Source organism: Pipistrellus kuhlii, unplaced genomic scaffold, assembly GCF_014108245.1.
Source record: "Pipistrellus kuhlii isolate mPipKuh1 unplaced genomic scaffold, mPipKuh1.p scaffold_m20_p_1, whole genome shotgun sequence".
Lineage (NCBI taxonomy): Eukaryota > Metazoa > Chordata > Mammalia > Chiroptera > Vespertilionidae > Pipistrellus > Pipistrellus kuhlii.
In genome coordinates this window covers 85,292,433-85,309,973 of record NW_023425404.1, presented here as the reverse complement: position 1 = coordinate 85,309,973, position 17,541 = coordinate 85,292,433, and the positions used below count along the sequence as shown (strand labels likewise).

Below are 17,541 nucleotides of genomic sequence, written 5' to 3'. Positions count from 1 at the left end.
AATAGGCCAATTGATGTTGAATAATTAGATATTTTCTTAAGACAATATTTTTTATATGTTGTACTGTAATCTAGGGATCCCATTGAGTGTTACCCTGAGAAATACATGTACTTAATGTGATTTATTTTTAGTTTTGAAAATCTGAGAATTCCTCAGTCTTTGTCAGCCCCTATTTCAATAGCATTGGCCCTAAAACACAAATATGCTTTAAGTCAGTTCCCCTTAAAGTTAGAAATCCTGAAAATCATGTTACCTTATAACAAAACAGGTTACCAAATATAAAATATTAAGAACACTGAATTTCTATTCATCTCTACCAATACCAATAGAATTTATTGATTTGCATAGTATCTAGATACATGGAAATTTCTCACATCTTGCTTAGTAAATGTCTGTCTTTTATGCTTTTAGATTAACTCCTGTTAGATACTAGTGGGGGTGACAGTATTTACTTCATGATCAGTTATGATTCTATTAGAACTTGGTATTGAAATTCTAGCTGACTACATTAAGAAATTATTTATTTTATGCAAACAGGATGAATTTTCACATAAAATATTTCTTACGCAGGCCTGACTCCAGACCAGAATGACTTTGAGACTTTCTGACTCATATCAATGGGAACATATCCTAGGAAATAAGCTCCTAAAAAATAGATTTAAAAGGGTAGAATTGTTAGAAATGGAAGGATATCAGATGCCATCAGCCACACTTTCCCAATTAAAAAATGAAGGAATGAAATCCCAAGATCCCATGGTGATTTTTATTTGTTTTCTGGGGAATACTGAGATCACACAACTTGTGACATTCATTCTTTATTCCTATCAATTTATAAGTACATCTTTAAGCAAAAATCATTAGACATTCTCTAAAATCTATTCCATTTTGGCAAGTACTGTGATCTAAAAATCAACGAAGTCAATCTTTTAAAACAATGTTAGAAATCATATAGTCCAACCTCCTTATGTTCTGTTTAAGAAATTATAGACCAAAGAAGTTAAGTGACAAGTCTGAAGCTTTATAGTTTCTGTGCTTCTGAACCAAAATGATGATGTATATTTTTGAGTCATGAGTCCCACATTACTCAAACCTATTCCATCTCCTTAGCTTTTTAAAAAAATTTCTTTATTGATTAAGGTATTACATATGTATTCTTATCCCTCATTGTCCCCCACCCTTCCACTCATGCCCTCACCCCCCTGTTGTTTGTGCATCTCCTTAGCTTTTGATAAGGTCAACCATATTTGCAAACAAAGGCAAGATGTCTCCAAATGTCATTCATATTGGCTGACTTTCTACTATTGTGCATTTTAAAAGAGTCATCCTGGACTTTTATCACAAAGAAATCTGCAGTGAGTCTGCATAAGATTTCTTTATTTTAAAAGCCTTAAAAATATTTTACAAGTTTTTAGACCATCCTAACTAGTTAATAATAACAGTTCTAGGCATAGCTAACTTAACCAATATACTTATTTCATAAAGTTACAAGCTGACATTTGGGAGCATTGAGCCTTAAGTTTTTTCCAATGTTTTAATCTGAAGAATTTTTCTATCTAAAGTAAAAGTGAAATCTGTTGTATCCATTTTAGAATTTAATCTTAGTAGCTTTTATTTTCACACATTTGTGGTGAATTTTTTTAAAAAAAATGTTAATATTATTTCATCTTGTTAGAAATTCAATATAGAAAAAAATGGAACATTAATATTTTATTGTGAGTCAATCACTGGAAAAATTTTTCTCATTTCATCTGTTTTTTATATCATATATGGCATTGCCTTCTATGTAAATGTGCCAATGAATAAATGTTTAGTAAACAACCATCCTGCATCCCATTGTTTCCCTCCTCTTCAGGATATTGACTGGTTGACATTTTAGTTTGTAGTTGTTAGTTAACTAGTTGAGGACAAGGGAATATTTATCCATCAAAAAATAGATCAAAGGCTTCTCAAGTCATCCTTCAAAGGTTTCACATTTATGATGTGCCAAGTATAGCGAACGTAATTAAGAGGTATTGACTAGGTGGAGTTTGGTACAATATGGAGTTGATAATTTAGTCATCCATTACTCCCAAAATGTTCCTGGAGTTGGATTCTAAAACTATATTCCTAGCAAGATGTTAAAAAGTAGAATATTGATGGAAAATATGAATTCTCAAATTTTAAAAGATATTAGCCTCCAGAATCATGGATGAGAGAAAATAGCCAAATTCCTATCTCACTATTAGGGAAATTTCTTGCCATTCATTTATGTATAATTTTTTTTTAATCACTAAGGTACAGTATTGCTACTAAAAATGTCTTATGAAAAAGGATTGTCATTTGAAGAACCATTCAGTGTTCGATATTGATTATTAGGCTGTCAGAATAGATTGTATAAACCCAAGAGTTTTAGTTGTTTTAAAAATGAGTATACTGTAATTACACCATAATGTTTCCTTCCCATATATTTTGCCTGTGTGGGGTTTTGGCATTTAATGCTTTAACACATGCCTTGTCAATTTCAAGCTGTCAGGGGAAATTCAGGTTTTGTCATTTTGTACGCTTTTGGGGGGAAAAGTATGTCTTGAGAAGGAAATATTTCTTTGGGGAATAGTGCTAGACTGTCTAAACCTTATTTATGAATGATATTTTATTGAACAGATTTCTATCTTTCTGCTAATATCCTAAAACTCTAGTGGGAATAAATGAGTGACTTGAATTCAAGAAAGGCAAACAATTACTAAATATGATTTATATTTTTTTTATTAGTGTTCATAGAGGTTGCTAGTTTTTATAGTTTGTCAAAATGAATGCATATCAAATCAAAGTAGAGTGTTCTTCTTAATAAAATACCTAGTAGAACTTTTAGTGAACATGTAGTAGTTCTATAATAGAGTAGTTTATGCTAAATAATGAATGCCTCTGAAATTTCTAGCAAAGTTGTTTTTGTAGGATATCCTGAAAAAAAATATATATATATGACTTAATTTTTGCTTCTTTGTTGAAATGTCTGGTGTTATTTATATTTTAGAAATCCTTAAAGACCATTTGACATCCCTAAATTTCCATAATAGTATTAAGACAAAAATTATCATTTACTTCAAAATTTAAATCTTAAGACTGATGTTGAAATGCTAATAGACTTTCTATGCATTGCTCTTGTGCTATTTTAAGCATTCCTATCTAATAAGAGGGAATGTGCACATGCTGTCACAAAGATGGCGGCACACACAGCCAATAAGGAGGAAATATGCTAATTGACTGCCACACCCTCAAAGATGGTAGCACCCAGTCCCCTCAGCTCCACCGTGTACCTGACTCCATTGTACCCCAGTCCCCTTGGCCCCCAGCTGCCCAGGGCCTGCCCAAGGCACAGGCAAGCCTCGGCTGTCAGCTGCCCAGCTGCTCAGGGCTGCCCAAGGCTCAGGTAATCAGGGCTGGCCAAGGCTTGCGCTGTTGCCAGTGGCAACAGAGGTATGATGGGGATGTCACCTTCCCCTGATCGCTGGATCTCCTCCACCCCTGAGGGCTCCTGGACTGTGAGTAGGGCAGGCTGGACTGAGGAACTTCTTTTGCAGTGCATGAATTTTCATGCACCAGGCCTCTACTGCTTTATAATACAGGAAAAGTGTACTTATTATTTTTATTGGTATTAAGAACTATTATAGCTGATTTAACAGCTTTGGACATTGGAGTTAAAAATGAGAGTTTTCTCATTCTCTTGTAAGATGATAGGAAAATTGTCTATTTTCCTTGCTTTGTTGGAAAAGCCAGGGCAGTGGGTCCATATCATCCATGCTACAGATTTCTGTGCGTATGGCCTCCCTCAAAGTATTCATGTGGATCAAAGCTTGGTCCACAGTTCTTCCTCATAATTATGGCACAAGGTTTTGGTAGTTAGTCAGAAGAACAATAGGCATTTTTGGGAGGAAAATGGCATCATTCAGACCCCAGCTTTTTCTTTAAGGGCCTGGAATCATAATTTTATTATAAGAAATGTAAATTCCTGTCACGCTGATCTGTGAACCTGAGCCAGTTTTCCTGAAAAATACTAATAAGTGTAGACAGTTCTGGGTCTTTCCTTACCAAGAACACTATATCCTAATTGAATAAATCAAAATTTATAGGCTCCCTTGTCTTAGGGCTTAGGCTAAAAATCTCTGGGCAGTCAAATTCTTGTTGTTGTTTTTTTTTTAATCCTCACAGAGGATATTTTCCCATTGATTTTTAGGGAGAGTGGAAGAGAGAGGGAAAGACAGAGAGAAACATCTATGTGAGAGAAACACATCAAATGGTTGCCTCCTGCATGAGCCCCAACCAGGGCCAGTGCTGGGGAAGAGCCTACAACCAAGGTACTTGCCCTTGACCAGAATTGAACCTGGGACCCTTTGGTCCGCAGATCTACGCTCTATCTGGGCCAAACTGCTAGGGCTCAGATTCTAATCTTTACTTTTCTAGATCAATTGTGCCATCTTCCCCCAAATCTTTGATTCTGTATGTGCTCATCTTTGAAGCATCACTTTAATGCACAGTGCGCATTTCTGCTTCATGCATTGAATAATGATCCTGTCGATGAAAAAGACCTTATTAATCATTTAACCCCCAACTCGGATGTTAACTTTTGTTAAGATTTGGAGCATCCTCTGTCTCTGGTTACCCAGGCAGTAACAGCACTAGAGAATGCTACAGTACTTACTGCACGTCATTCATAGCACCAATCAGTTATCACCTTTTAAATGTCTCCTTCTCTAGGGATTGAACGATTTAGGAGCAGAAATTAAGTCTTTCTTACATGCCTGCTACATGAATGAATGGGTGAATGGTTGGTGTAAGTCTGCAGGGCTTCCCTCTGAGTTTCCTGATAAAAAATTTCAAAGGACTTTCATAATGTAGAAACTATGTAGCATTTTCACACTAGAAGACATTCTAGAGATCATCTCTGCCTTTATGAAATCTAAAACCAGAGAAAATGAGTACTCACATCAGAGCTACATAGCCCTGGTGGTAGAGGAAGGAATAAACCTGAGGTGTCCATTTGACATTCATCTATGAAAAATAAATTGCCTTAATTAAATTGTGTTCTATCAGGTTGAACAGATGTTTGGAAATTTAGATTTTTTTTCTGATGTAGCAAAGTATTAATACACATTAACAACAGGAGTCTAGAATTTCTTTCTTTTCTTCTTTTTTTTATTGGATAGGTAAATACCAGCTGTCCCCCACAGTGAATATGCCCCAAGATGATACTGTCATTATAGAAGATGACCGGGTGCCAGTGCTTCCTCCTCATCTCTCTGACCAGTCATCTTCAAGCTCTCATGATGACGTGGGCTTCGTGACAACAGACGCTGGCCCCTGGGCTAAGACTGGAATCAGTGATTCAGCAGACTGGTAAGTTCACACTCCAAGAAATAAAAGAAATTAATGAAGACATTAGTGAATTACAATCACAGTTTATCTGTATTTTTTAAAGCTCTATCACTGAGCACAGTTAATCTATTTTTTTTGGGGGGGGGGCGGGCAGTGTTCTATTTTCATGGTTTGAATACTCTTATTAGTTATCATTCTTTTAATAAAAAAATTCCTCAAAACCTATGAACTTGCCCAATTGTTTTAGTCTTTGCAGGGCTGTATAGTAATTTAGCTAAAACAATAACAAAACTACCAGAAATTGGAAAACCCTATTTGTTTGTTAATTTACTATTTATTGGTTTTTATTAGTGTCAATTTGATGAATTGTTTTTCTATTAAGTAAATACATTTTAAGCAAATCTCTAAGGTAACTCAAAATTTTTTTATAATTAGATGACCTTGGCCAAATTAATAGTTGATACATTCTGAGAATGGGAAGATTTATTTTAAGAGTGCTATAGCTAAACTATTTATTTTTCATGGGCTTTTATTTTTCTTCCTAATTGAATTTATTGGGGTGACATTGGTTTACAAAACCATACAGGTTTCAAGTGCACAACTCAATAAAACATCATGTGCTCACTGCATCGTGCATCCACCACCTTTTACCCACCTCCACCCCCACTTCCCTGTGGCGGTTCCCACTGTTTTCTGTGTGTGTGTGTGTGTGTGTGTGTGTGCACGCGTGCATACACACACACACACACACACACACACACACATTTGTTTTTTTGGGGGGATAATCCCTTTACCTTCTTTCACCCAGTTCTTGCTTGTAGCATTGTAACTTTGGGGTAGTCTGATGCAATTTTTTTTTCCTCCTGTATTTTTTAAATTGAAGTAAGCTTTTGATATTATTGAGCAAATGTGTGGTCCATGAATGTGAATGTGGGTTTTAGTTTGCATGCCTAGCAATTATATAAATCAATAAACAATAGGAAAGTGCTGCTTCTCGATGAGCTTGTAAGATTGTAGTGATAATTAACACAAATGGTGTGAAGCATTATACCAGAATTTTCTCATTGCCCTTTCTCTGGGATCTTTTAGGAATACATCAGCAAAATTATATTTTAATGCTAGTGGCTTAGTGCACAAAATTTGGGCACATTAAAAGGTAATTAATTAGAGGAAATACTTTAATATTGCTATTTGTCCTTTCTCTATAATAGAAGTGTAAGAGATTAACGGAAATTAGTAAAATGTATATGAAAATAATATATAAATTTATTAATAAACTGGGTGGGAACACAGGCAGGCAGTATCACATTTCAGGCCGGGAACACAGGCAGGCAGCATCACGTCCCTGGCCAGGGACACACGCAGGCAGCATCATGTTAGTGCTGGGCAGGCTTGGAAACCTCTGCCAGGGGCCACTTCCAGGCCAGGTGGCCTCCAGGCCAGGCCATGCAGGGGCCGGCTCCACCAGGGACCAACTCGGGCTGGGCCGCATGGAGGCCCTCCTGGTGATGGCAGTCCCCACCCACCCGCTCCTTCTGTACATGCCTCCTGCTGAGCAGTTGTGACATTATGGTGTCCTGGACAATTTGCATATTCCTTTATTATTATGTGGGATTATAGTATTGTTCCTTCACCACTTACCCATTTCTGCTTCTCCTCTTCCTTAGACTTGCATCAACATTAAATATTAGATAGGAAGAGTCCTGGTGACTGGCATTTATTTGTGTTAACATTTTAGTGATGACATTAATAAAATGAATGACCCCTGTAGTCCTCTTCCCCCATTCTTCTCATGAGCTCATGAAAACACATTCCGGTCATGGGTCAGTTCTCCTGGGTCAGTGTTCCTTGGGATCAATCTCACCTTTTATTTGCACCCTTGAAAAGTTCATATCTCTTTTTTCTCTCCTCCCCTCCCTTCCCCTACTATCTTCTTCTTTTTCTCTTTCTCTTTCTCTGCCTCTTTCTTATCTCTTTTTCTCTTTCTTTCCTTAATTCTCTTATTGAAGCACAGGATTTAAAAATGGACCTCTAGCCCAACTAGTGTGGCGTGGCTCAGCAGTATATCATCGACCCAGGAACCAAGAGGTCACTGGTTTAATTCCCCCATCAGGGCACATGCCCAGGTTGCAGGCTCAATTCCCAATAGGGGGCATGCAAGAGGCAGCTGATCAATGATTCTTTCTCATCATTGATGTTTCTATCTCTCCTATTCCTCTTCCTTCCTCTCTAAAAATAAAATATATATATATATATATATATATATATATATATATATATATATATATATATATATTTTAGACTCCACAGATGCTTTTACATTTGCTGCTGGAGAGTTTATCTTTCTGAAGTGAGAGCAACAACAGGGAAAAGCATTCATCTTAGGGACAAAAGCCTTTGAATCTCTACCATGATGAGAAATTGTGATGGTAGCAGAGGAATAGTTCCATCGTGGTCTGTGTGTTGGTGAAAGTATATAAATAACTAGCAGGGATTAATTGTGGCATTATCTTCCCTGAAGAAATTCCTGAAATGGCGAGGACTTGTATGGTTTTTCTCTGGGGGATGTGGGGCAAGGAAAACAATATGAATAAAGGGTTATCTAAACAAGAATGGCAGCTGTTCTGAATCACAGCAGAAAATGTAAACTTTTCAACCTGACAATATCTCCCTAATCCTTGATGAAAATGTTATGAAAACAAAAGGGAAATAAGACAGGATTAATAACTGGAATTTTAATAACATTAGGGGTCAGGATATGGTTACATTCTTTAAAGAGTCAGCTGTTAGTCCTGAATTCTGCTGCCCTGTTTATTGTGTCTGAAAGCAGTTTAATGGGTCTATTGATAGGGAAGAATTAATATGTCATGGTTTAAGAATATTTAGTTATATTAAGACTCATTAATTTACTAACTCATTTGACATTTTAAATTGTGTGTGTTTACAGTTCACTGTACTGGAAGGATTACTATGTCAAATGGCTAAAATTTTAATTTGTTAACTAATAGAATATATTTTTTTCAATCCATTAGTTGATTTAGGGAACATTAACAATGGTTTATGGGGAAAATAGTATATCTAATTTTAATGACAACATAACTTTAGAGGATATAAATTGGTTTATGAAATATAATAAGTAGTTTTCAAATAACATTACCAATAACAGTTTATATTTCTTTGAAAAATTTTACCAGTAATTTTATTAAAATTGTATTTCAAACTCATTCTGTTCATCAATTTGATGCCTTATTGGAGTTCAGGTTTAAAAATATTCCACATGACATTAAAACAAACAAACATGCAGAATGGTTGAAGAGATCGACTTTCAACATATGAAAAGTAATTTTATTGAAAATGTGTTATTTTGAGTTTTCCATTACTGGATTTTAATTATATGGGTTTTAATTTTTCACTTCTAGGACTGTATATTTAAATTGGGATGTATGTGCTTTGGAAATTGTAAGCATAGTATTATAGTATCTGAATACTACTATGTAAGCATAACACACAAGCATATATATTTAAGAAACATGCATAAATAATGTACAATTATATATATATATATATATATATATATATATATATATATATATATTGCTCACTATTTCTGTACATACCTATATACACATTGCAGTTGACCTTTGAATATCATGGGTCCACTTAACGTAGATTTTAAAAAAATAAATATTGTACTGTTTCCATCTGTGATCAGAAGTCTGCAGATACAGGGGGCTGACTGTATGATTGCTCTACACCATTTTATATTGAGAACTTGAGTATCCATGGATTTTTGGTACTGGAACCAATCATTATGGATACTGAAGGACAACTTAAGTTTTTGGGGATTAAAAACATATGGATGTTTGATTGCTGAGGGGGTAGGGGGACAGTTGGCTCCAGAAAACCCAGTGTTGTTCAAATATCAGCTGCCTGTAAGCATCCTTGGATATGAATGGGCACATGAGGCTTCAAGATAAAGTTTTATAATATATATTAAAAATGGGAAGAGTTAGTATAGAATATAAACAAAATAACTTCACTAGTGCATATATGTATATGGTAGTGTTTTAAAAACAAAAACAAAAATACACTGTTATTGCCTTGGGCTCACCCCCCAGCCTCTGTGGGTATGACCTTTTTCAGGGCTTGGCCCAGGACAAGGTGAGGCAGGGTACTTGCCCAGGGTTCAAAATGCTTACTCACTCGTAGGTTCCAACCCTGAACTTGCATGGTCCTGAGGGAGAGTACTGCCTTAAATTCAGAGCCCTAGGCACTTACCTTGCCTCATTTTAGGGGAATTCTTTGTATTTGGTGGAAAAGATTGAGAAAGAGTATTCCTTGTGTGGTTTTTAAGGATCCTATTTCCATGATCATATTTAGTATTTCCTTTTTAATTTGAGAAAGTCTTTGTTGGGCAATAGTAATTTATTTTGTATAGGGTCTTGCAGTTTACAAAAGGCTTTCACTTATGTCATTGAATTCTCTCATGGGCCTTGTGAGATGGATGAAGCAGCTAGTATTCTCTCTATTGAGCATGTAGGACATGCAGGTAATACATTTCAGTTCACCTAGCCCTGTGGTCAGCAAACCGTGGCTCGTGAGCCACATGTGGCTCTTCCACAAAATACCACGTGTGGGCACACACATACAGTGCGATTGAAACTTTGTGGTCAACCGCAGAAGTCGGTTTTCGGCCTGGGTGAGTCTATTTTGAAGTGGCGTTAGAACACTCAAGGGGCCAAAGAGCTGCATGAGGCTCATGAGCCGCGGTTTGTTTACTACTGACCTAGCCTGACATGAGAGCATTTTCCTTGGTGTCTTCTTTTTCACCAGTTTTGGTTTAGCTACTTTGTAAGAGCTAGTTATTTTATGCTCAGTAAGTTGTAACTTAATATCTTAAAGATTTCCAAAGTAGATCACTATCCTTTTCTCTATATGGAGGATAATTCTCAAAAAGGGCTCGTGAAGCTTGCTTCTGTCAGGAGCATAAGGAAGGTTGTCATAAACCCAGTGACATAGTGGAAGTGGCCCCCTCACATTCCAGTGGATTAGGTAACTGGGGAAGCAATTCTGCTACCTGGTCAGATAGGTAAGGTGGCGCAGCACTGACACAGGAAAGCTATTTTCTCAGTGTGCCATCGGAGAATGATTTTCATTGTATGGGCTGCGCTCAGAAAACCTGAGATGCTTTTTAAAGTCTTTACAGGTTTTTAAAATAGGAGTGATTTCCTATCATCCCTGCCACTTCCTTTGGGAAAACACATCAAACTGTATCCTGTTCCAATGGTTTGCCATACACTTCATCATCTCTGCTTCAACCACTGTGTTGATATGACCATATCAAATGTCATCTAGTCTAAGTCATGCTTTTCCTGACTTCCTCAAATACTGCTTATTCTCTCAGCTATGCATCCACAGCTTCTGCTATATATTTCTTGTTTGGCATTTTTCTTAGGAGATTTGAGATCTTTTTCTTTTTTAAAAAGATACATTTTTACTGATTTCAGAGAGGAAGATAGAGAGATTAAAATATCAATGAGAGAGAATCACCAATCACCTCCTTGCATGCCCCACATTGGGGATCGAGCCTGCAAGCTGGGCATGTGCCCTAACTGTGAATTGAACCATGACTCCTGGCCATGCCGGTCAGGCGAGACCAGAGGTCTTTTGATTTTGGTACCCAGTAGGAGGCCTTAATCAGTATAGGTTCTAATAAATATTGTTGAGTTGACATTCTCAGTTGATTAAGTATTGCAGAGAAACTACCTCCTTATAAAACTACCATTTTCCCCTGAAAATAAGACACTGTCTTATATTAATTTTTTCTCCCAAAAGTTGCGCTAGGTCTTATTTTCAGAGGATGTCTTATCTTTCCATATGCTAGGTTTTATTTTCGGAGGATGTCTTATTTTTGGGGAAACACGGTAGATGCCATAAGGTGCTTTTGTTTTTTTGTAACCCCAGCTAAAGGATATGTAAGAAGACCAGAAAACATATATCTTTTTTAAAACTTCTATTCATTTTCAATTTATATAGTTGTTTTCTGTCAATATTTATATTAATATATGAAAAATTTCCTGAAATTTTTAATCATTTTAATGTCTAAAAGACACAAGGCTTATTTTTGATAATTATTTAAAAATAATAATGTATTGTCAAGTAGGGTGAGGAAAATGTCACAGGAGAGTAGAAGAGGAGAGAACTCACATGGAGAAAGAATTACTAAATTAAATGTTGTATTTTTCTATTACTATACAGTCACAGTTTAAAAAAATGTATTATATTTGTGTAATTTAGTTGAAATGTTTTTGAGGAATATACTTATATACACACTCATATACACAGGTATATATAACCTTTCCTAAATGGAATGTCTTCTTCTTTTAATAAATATGTTTGTTTTTCTTTCTTTTCATACCAGCTCTTTGAGTCCAGATGTTGATCCAGTTCTTGCTTTTCAACGAGAAGGATTTGGACGCCAGAGTATGTCAGAAAAACGCACAAAGCAATTTTCAGATGCCAGTCAATTGGATATCGTTAAAACACGAAAATCAAAAAGCATGGATTTAGGTAGTGAGTACAGTCTCCATGAATCTTTATCTATATAGATGCTTTCAGATTACAATTGATGGTCCTAAATACATGTTGTTTACTTGGAGCAATAGAGAAATGTGAAATGTGATAATTTGGCAAAAATTAATTTTTCTCTGAGTTTGACATAAATATATTTCTCATAAATGGCATGCTTATATAATGTGCAATATATCAATATATATGTTTTCTAATGAGAAAAGAAACAAACACATATGCATATCATGCTGTATTCATATATCTTTATTTGAAGCAATGAAATGTTTTAACACTGGCTGTTTAAAACCAATTTCATTGAAATAATATTTGTTTGGTTTTGGCATTATGAACTAAAAGAAAAAAGTTTTGGAGAAAAATCATTATCTCAATCCATGTCTAGAATTTGGGTACTTCATATTTTCCTTTTAATGCTATTCTTTAAGGTTTATTTAATAGAAACTCTCGTGTGTTGAGAAGAAAGGCATTTAATTGAGTAGTAATTTGAGAGACTATTGTAGAAAGTATTTGAAGCAAATGAGAGCAGGAAAATAACCATAGTTGTTCAATCAAACACCAATCAGGTAGTGTCTCTTTTTAAATTCTAATCCACCCAAACAAACAAATAAAATAATCATGTCTGTACACTGATTGAATGATTTTTAAACCCTTTGTTAATCAACTGTAACTTATTTATGCTATTCCTTGGTGGCTTTTTATACTTCAAGACTAAAAGCATTAATTTAAATTAATTACATTGTACATGCATAGAAGAAAAATTTGGCAATACATTGCTTTGGCTAATTATGATATGCTAACATAAATAACATTACATGTCTGTGAAATGAAATGACTGGCATATTGCATGGAGACACTGCTTCCTCCTCCCCTTTTGATTATATATATTTGCTTGAGTTTTCATATTATTTGCATGAAATATTACATAAGAATTACCTCATAACTGAAAAGATCTGGGAATGGTTGAAGCATGTTGGGCTGTGGGACTAACTGGGCTAACCGGTATACATTTACCTTTTAACAGTAGCTGACGAGACTAAACTCAATACAGTGGATGACCAGAAAGCAGGTAAGAATGGACCATTAAACTGTTGCCATAGAAACTGTGGTCCAAGAAGCTTATCATAATTATAGAGCTGCCAATCATACTGTATGTACACATAAATATTCCAGTCTTGCATGGATATTTTCATTGTACAAGAAGAAAACGTTTCTGTTAGGAGAAATTTATTAGTGTAGTACATCTAAATTGAAATGTAATTTAGTGCTTCAAAATTGCTTAATCAATCTAGATTTTCTTAATTGTATTTGTGTAGGAATGTTTTGTCACAATTTAAGAAAAATCAAAATCCTAAAGGCATGATCTCTTGGGTAGACTTTTGTTTTTAAATTATTTGTTTTGCCTAGATTAACATCCAAAGAAATATTTTCAAAGTGGTGACTTTTACTTGAAGGGTAATAATAGCACACGTGTAAATATTTGTCATCGAAGGTCAATGTCTAGTATTACTATCATCATTCACTCAGAAAATCTTTTTTTTTCTAATGTAAGAATTAGGTCATAGTTTCCTGACATTGAAATTAGACTGTATTATGCATATTGTTCCTTATCTTAACTTTGTGAACCTGTCCAAAAGTTTTTGTCCACTAGACAGTTTGGCTCAGTGGGTACAGCTTTGGTGTGATTCTGTTCACACCACAGTTACAGGCTCCTCCCTGGCCCAGGCCCTGGTTAGGGCGCATGTAGGAAGCAACCAATCAGTGTTTCTGTCTTTCCCTCTCTCTTCCACTCTCTTAAAAAATAAATGGAAAAATAGCCTCAGATAAGGATAAATAAATAAATAGAATAATAAAAGTTTTTGTTGTTTTGTTAACTATTTAGGGTGACTTCAAAATGCTGTGTAAACCATTCCATAAAAACAATGACTTATATTGAACTGGGATTTTTGCATTATAGTGTATTTTACTTTTTATATTATTTTATGAAAATAATAAAAGGAAAGTTTTTATTTACAATTAAAGTATTGTGCTCTGTACAATTGAGAATAATGTTTTAATTATTCTAGGCCCAATATGATGTAGCAGTTATACCACTTACCACTAATAAGGTTCAATTCACCTTTTTAACCTACAGTAGTAATTGGTTTGAAAATGTTTCTCCCACATATATATGTAAAGATGATTGTGAATTGGAGTTTTTACATTCTGTAGAGTAAAAGATGGATTGTAAAAATTATATCCAATAAATCATGGATTCACTATAGTACACGGCAAATCAGTAGTTATTTCTCTTATCAAACATAAAATTCATTTAAATTTTGAAATAAGGCTAAAGAAAATAATTTTTCATAGTTCCCATATGCAAATTAGTTATTAGTTTTTGGAGATATTATTGCACAGTACTTTTAGGAAGTAATTTCTGTCCAAATTAATGTTCATAAAAACCAAAGTGAAAAAAAATTCAATAAAGAACATAAATTTTTATATTATGCCATTTAGGTAAAGTAAAGGAAAATACTTAATTTAAACAACTCACTACAATGAAAAAAGAATAGAACAATTCATTGTGATTAAAATATAATGATATTTAGATTTTAACTAGAAACATTAAATAACTTTCAAGATGAGAAGGAGAATTTTATCACCTTAATTGAATTGTGTTTATTGTATTTTAAGATCCTAGATATAAAGAGCTTTTTATTTATTTTTTCTTTTTTTACTATGTGCACTCCATTCTACAAATTAAATTGGAAAAACTTGGGCTGGAGGAAAAAAAATTATTATATAGACAACAAATTTTCAGTTATTTTTCTCATTTCACTTCACTTCACTTGAATTGTTCAGATTATCTTGATTTTATAGTTTAGTTCAGGGTTTTTTTGTAGAGTCATAGTGGAATTTTTAGCATAGATTGTCTAGCCATAGCCTTTTCTAATGAAAACTGAATTCCATTTCCCTTTGCTCCTTGTTTTTCAGCAAGATGGGTAGGAATAGAAATAGAGACTTAGGGAAAACAGTGTGATGATTATTTTCATTTAATTCCTGGAATTAAGGGTTTTCTGATATTTGGGAGGTAAATTTACTTTCTGAAAGAAAAGAGAAAACAGGAATTAGAAGAAAATTGGGTTGCTAACAGTTTAATTCTTGAATAGAAAAAGGAAAATATCCTAATGAACCAAAAGATTTATTTAAGGAGCTTTAAATATTGTTTAAATATTAAAAGATATTGATTTTTTGTGTGTTTTGTAAATACCACTAATTCTTTGATCATATTTTAATAGAGAAACAAATTTTCAATTTTCCTTACTAGTAAATGCAGAATTTTTAATGTTAGGGATCTCATTAACCCTCATCTAGGAATTTAAATACATTAGTTAGCTAAACCTTTGTTAAAGTTTCTTTGACAAATATAATATTCAGGTGAATAATATCCATTTTACAGATCAAGAATTAGCAAGCTCTTTCTGTAAAGGACCAAATAGCAAATATTTACATAGGCCATTATAGCAGTTACTTAATTCTGATGTAGCATAAAGCAGCTATAAAATATATGTAAACAAACAGGCAAGATTTGTTTCAATTTTTTTTCTAGATTTGGCCCCAGGTCTAGTGATCCCTATTATTGATTCACAACTTACAGGTGCTTTGTTTTATAACATTTTATTGTGAAAAATTTTAACCATATATTAATATAGAGACAGTAGTTCATTGATCTGTCATATATCATACACTCACCATAGATAATTATCAACATTTTGTTAAAATGTTATTCTACAGTATAACCTCTGATTTACACTTATAAAATATCTATTGCTTTTTTAGTTATATTTGTTTTGCTTCCCAGATTTGCTGTGTTTATATATTTTTTAAATTTATTTTTTGATAACCATCACCCAAGGATATTTCTTCCGAGTTTTTATTTTTTATTTATTTTCTTTTTAAAATTTATCTTTATGGTTGCAAGTATTACAGATGTCCCCTTTGTTTCCTTTTCCCATTGACCTTCTCAACCCCACACCAGCCCCTCCCAGGTCTTCACTGCACAGTTGTCTGTATCCATGGGCTATTCATACATGCATATAAATCCACCAGTTAATCTCTCCCCACCTTTTTTTTATCTGTTCCATGCTTCTATGTCACTGGATCTATAAAAGTTTGTATTTTGTGCATTTTATGAAACCAAGAAATCACCAAATATTTGCTTTATTCACTTTGATTCCTTGATTTCTTACTTTTTGTTCAGTTACTTGGAACAAAATTTGTTTTCCATCCTGTGACATAACTTTTACGTGTATTTAGAATACAAACTTATCAAAAGTTATACTAATGTTATCAAGAGAAAAAGTAATATTGATCATCCTGGAAAGAAATAGTTTATGTGAATTTTTGTCATAAAATAATCTATATATATGTAAACCTACATTGAGAAAGTTAAATAAATCATCTTTTTCTTCCCAAGCACAATATGGGATATTTCTTCTTTGGAATCACCCGTCTGTCTTTCTGCCCATTACATTTTTAACATATTTAAATTTAAAATTGCTATCTCATGAAAATAGATGAAGATGTAATGTAAATGAATCTTAAAAAGATAATTCTTGTTTTGACTCTGAATTTATTTTTTACTCAGCTTTACACTTTGAGCCATTGAAAGCCTATGTCAGTGGTTGGCAAACCATGGCTCGCTAGCCACATGCGGCTCTTTGGCCCCTTGAGTGTTCTAACGCCACTTCTTCAAAATAGACTCGCCCAGGCCGAAAAATGACTTCTGCACATGGGCCACAAATTTGATCGCACTGTATGTGTGCACCTGCATGTGGTCTTTTGTGGAAGAGCCACATATGGCTCTTGAGCCTCGGTTTGCTGACCACTGGTCTATGTCATCACCATATATCTTTTAGTAATACCATACCAAACTAATTCTGAGTTATTAATCAATCTAGGGGCTGATGACCCATGTAGGGACAAACTAGTCTCTCCTACCTGCGCATTTGTTAGGAGTCTTTCTAATCATGTACATAAGAACTAATTCTGTAACTTGGATTTCCCAGGTGGTAGTACAAAACAGTTACTTCAGTCATCTAGAGGCTAAACTTATCTACTTCTAAGTCCCAGGTCAGGCAGTGATGGATGATACTTGCTTACTTAGTTAAAGAAATCTGTTTTGATTGCCTTCTAAAACATGGTGCTTTTGGTGTTATCTCAGGCCTTTCTGCCCTAGATCTCAAGAAATAGGGGCAAATTGTGAATTCTGAGTTCTTCCCTCCATATTACTGAAAAGTTTTTTGGTACTTGGTAAGCCTTCTTCCTTCTATTTAGCAAATCTTTCTCAAGGAGTATTTCCAGGCCTGGAGGCCTAACTCCTCATGTCAGCTCTTCAATCTCTCCTCCAGACCTTTCTCTAGGAGAGCCCTTATGTAATCTGTTTCTGTTCAAGTCTTGTATTGACCCTTTCCATAGCATGCTAATACTGCCCAGACGAGGTTTCAGCCTGGGGTCAGGGTGCCTTCATGGTATTGGTGACATGTAGTTTTTTGTGCTCTCTTTCAGGTATGAGTTGTGAACCTGCACTATACTTGACTGAGCTCATTGATATGAAAGTGTAAC

At 34.6% G+C, this 17,541-nt stretch overlaps 1 protein-coding gene across 33 annotated transcripts in view; it reads left to right on the top strand.

The window, feature by feature from the left end:
• Positions 1–17,541, top strand: part of PARD3 (par-3 family cell polarity regulator) — a 569,056-nt gene that overhangs the window by 301,223 nt on the left and 250,292 nt on the right. For 17 of the 33 annotated variants that reach the window (XM_045586290.1, XM_045586299.1, XM_036454223.2 and 14 more), the window contains 3 exons: positions 5,181–5,370; positions 11,771–11,922; positions 12,959–13,003. In XM_045586290.1, the coding sequence (XP_045442246.1) occupies positions 5,181–5,370; positions 11,771–11,922; positions 12,959–13,003 (387 nt within the window). The remainder of the gene's footprint in view (positions 1–5,180; positions 5,371–11,770; positions 11,923–12,958; positions 13,004–17,541) is intronic. The other 16 variants (XM_036454403.2, XM_036454329.2, XM_036454275.2 and 13 more) reach the window with 5 other exon arrangements.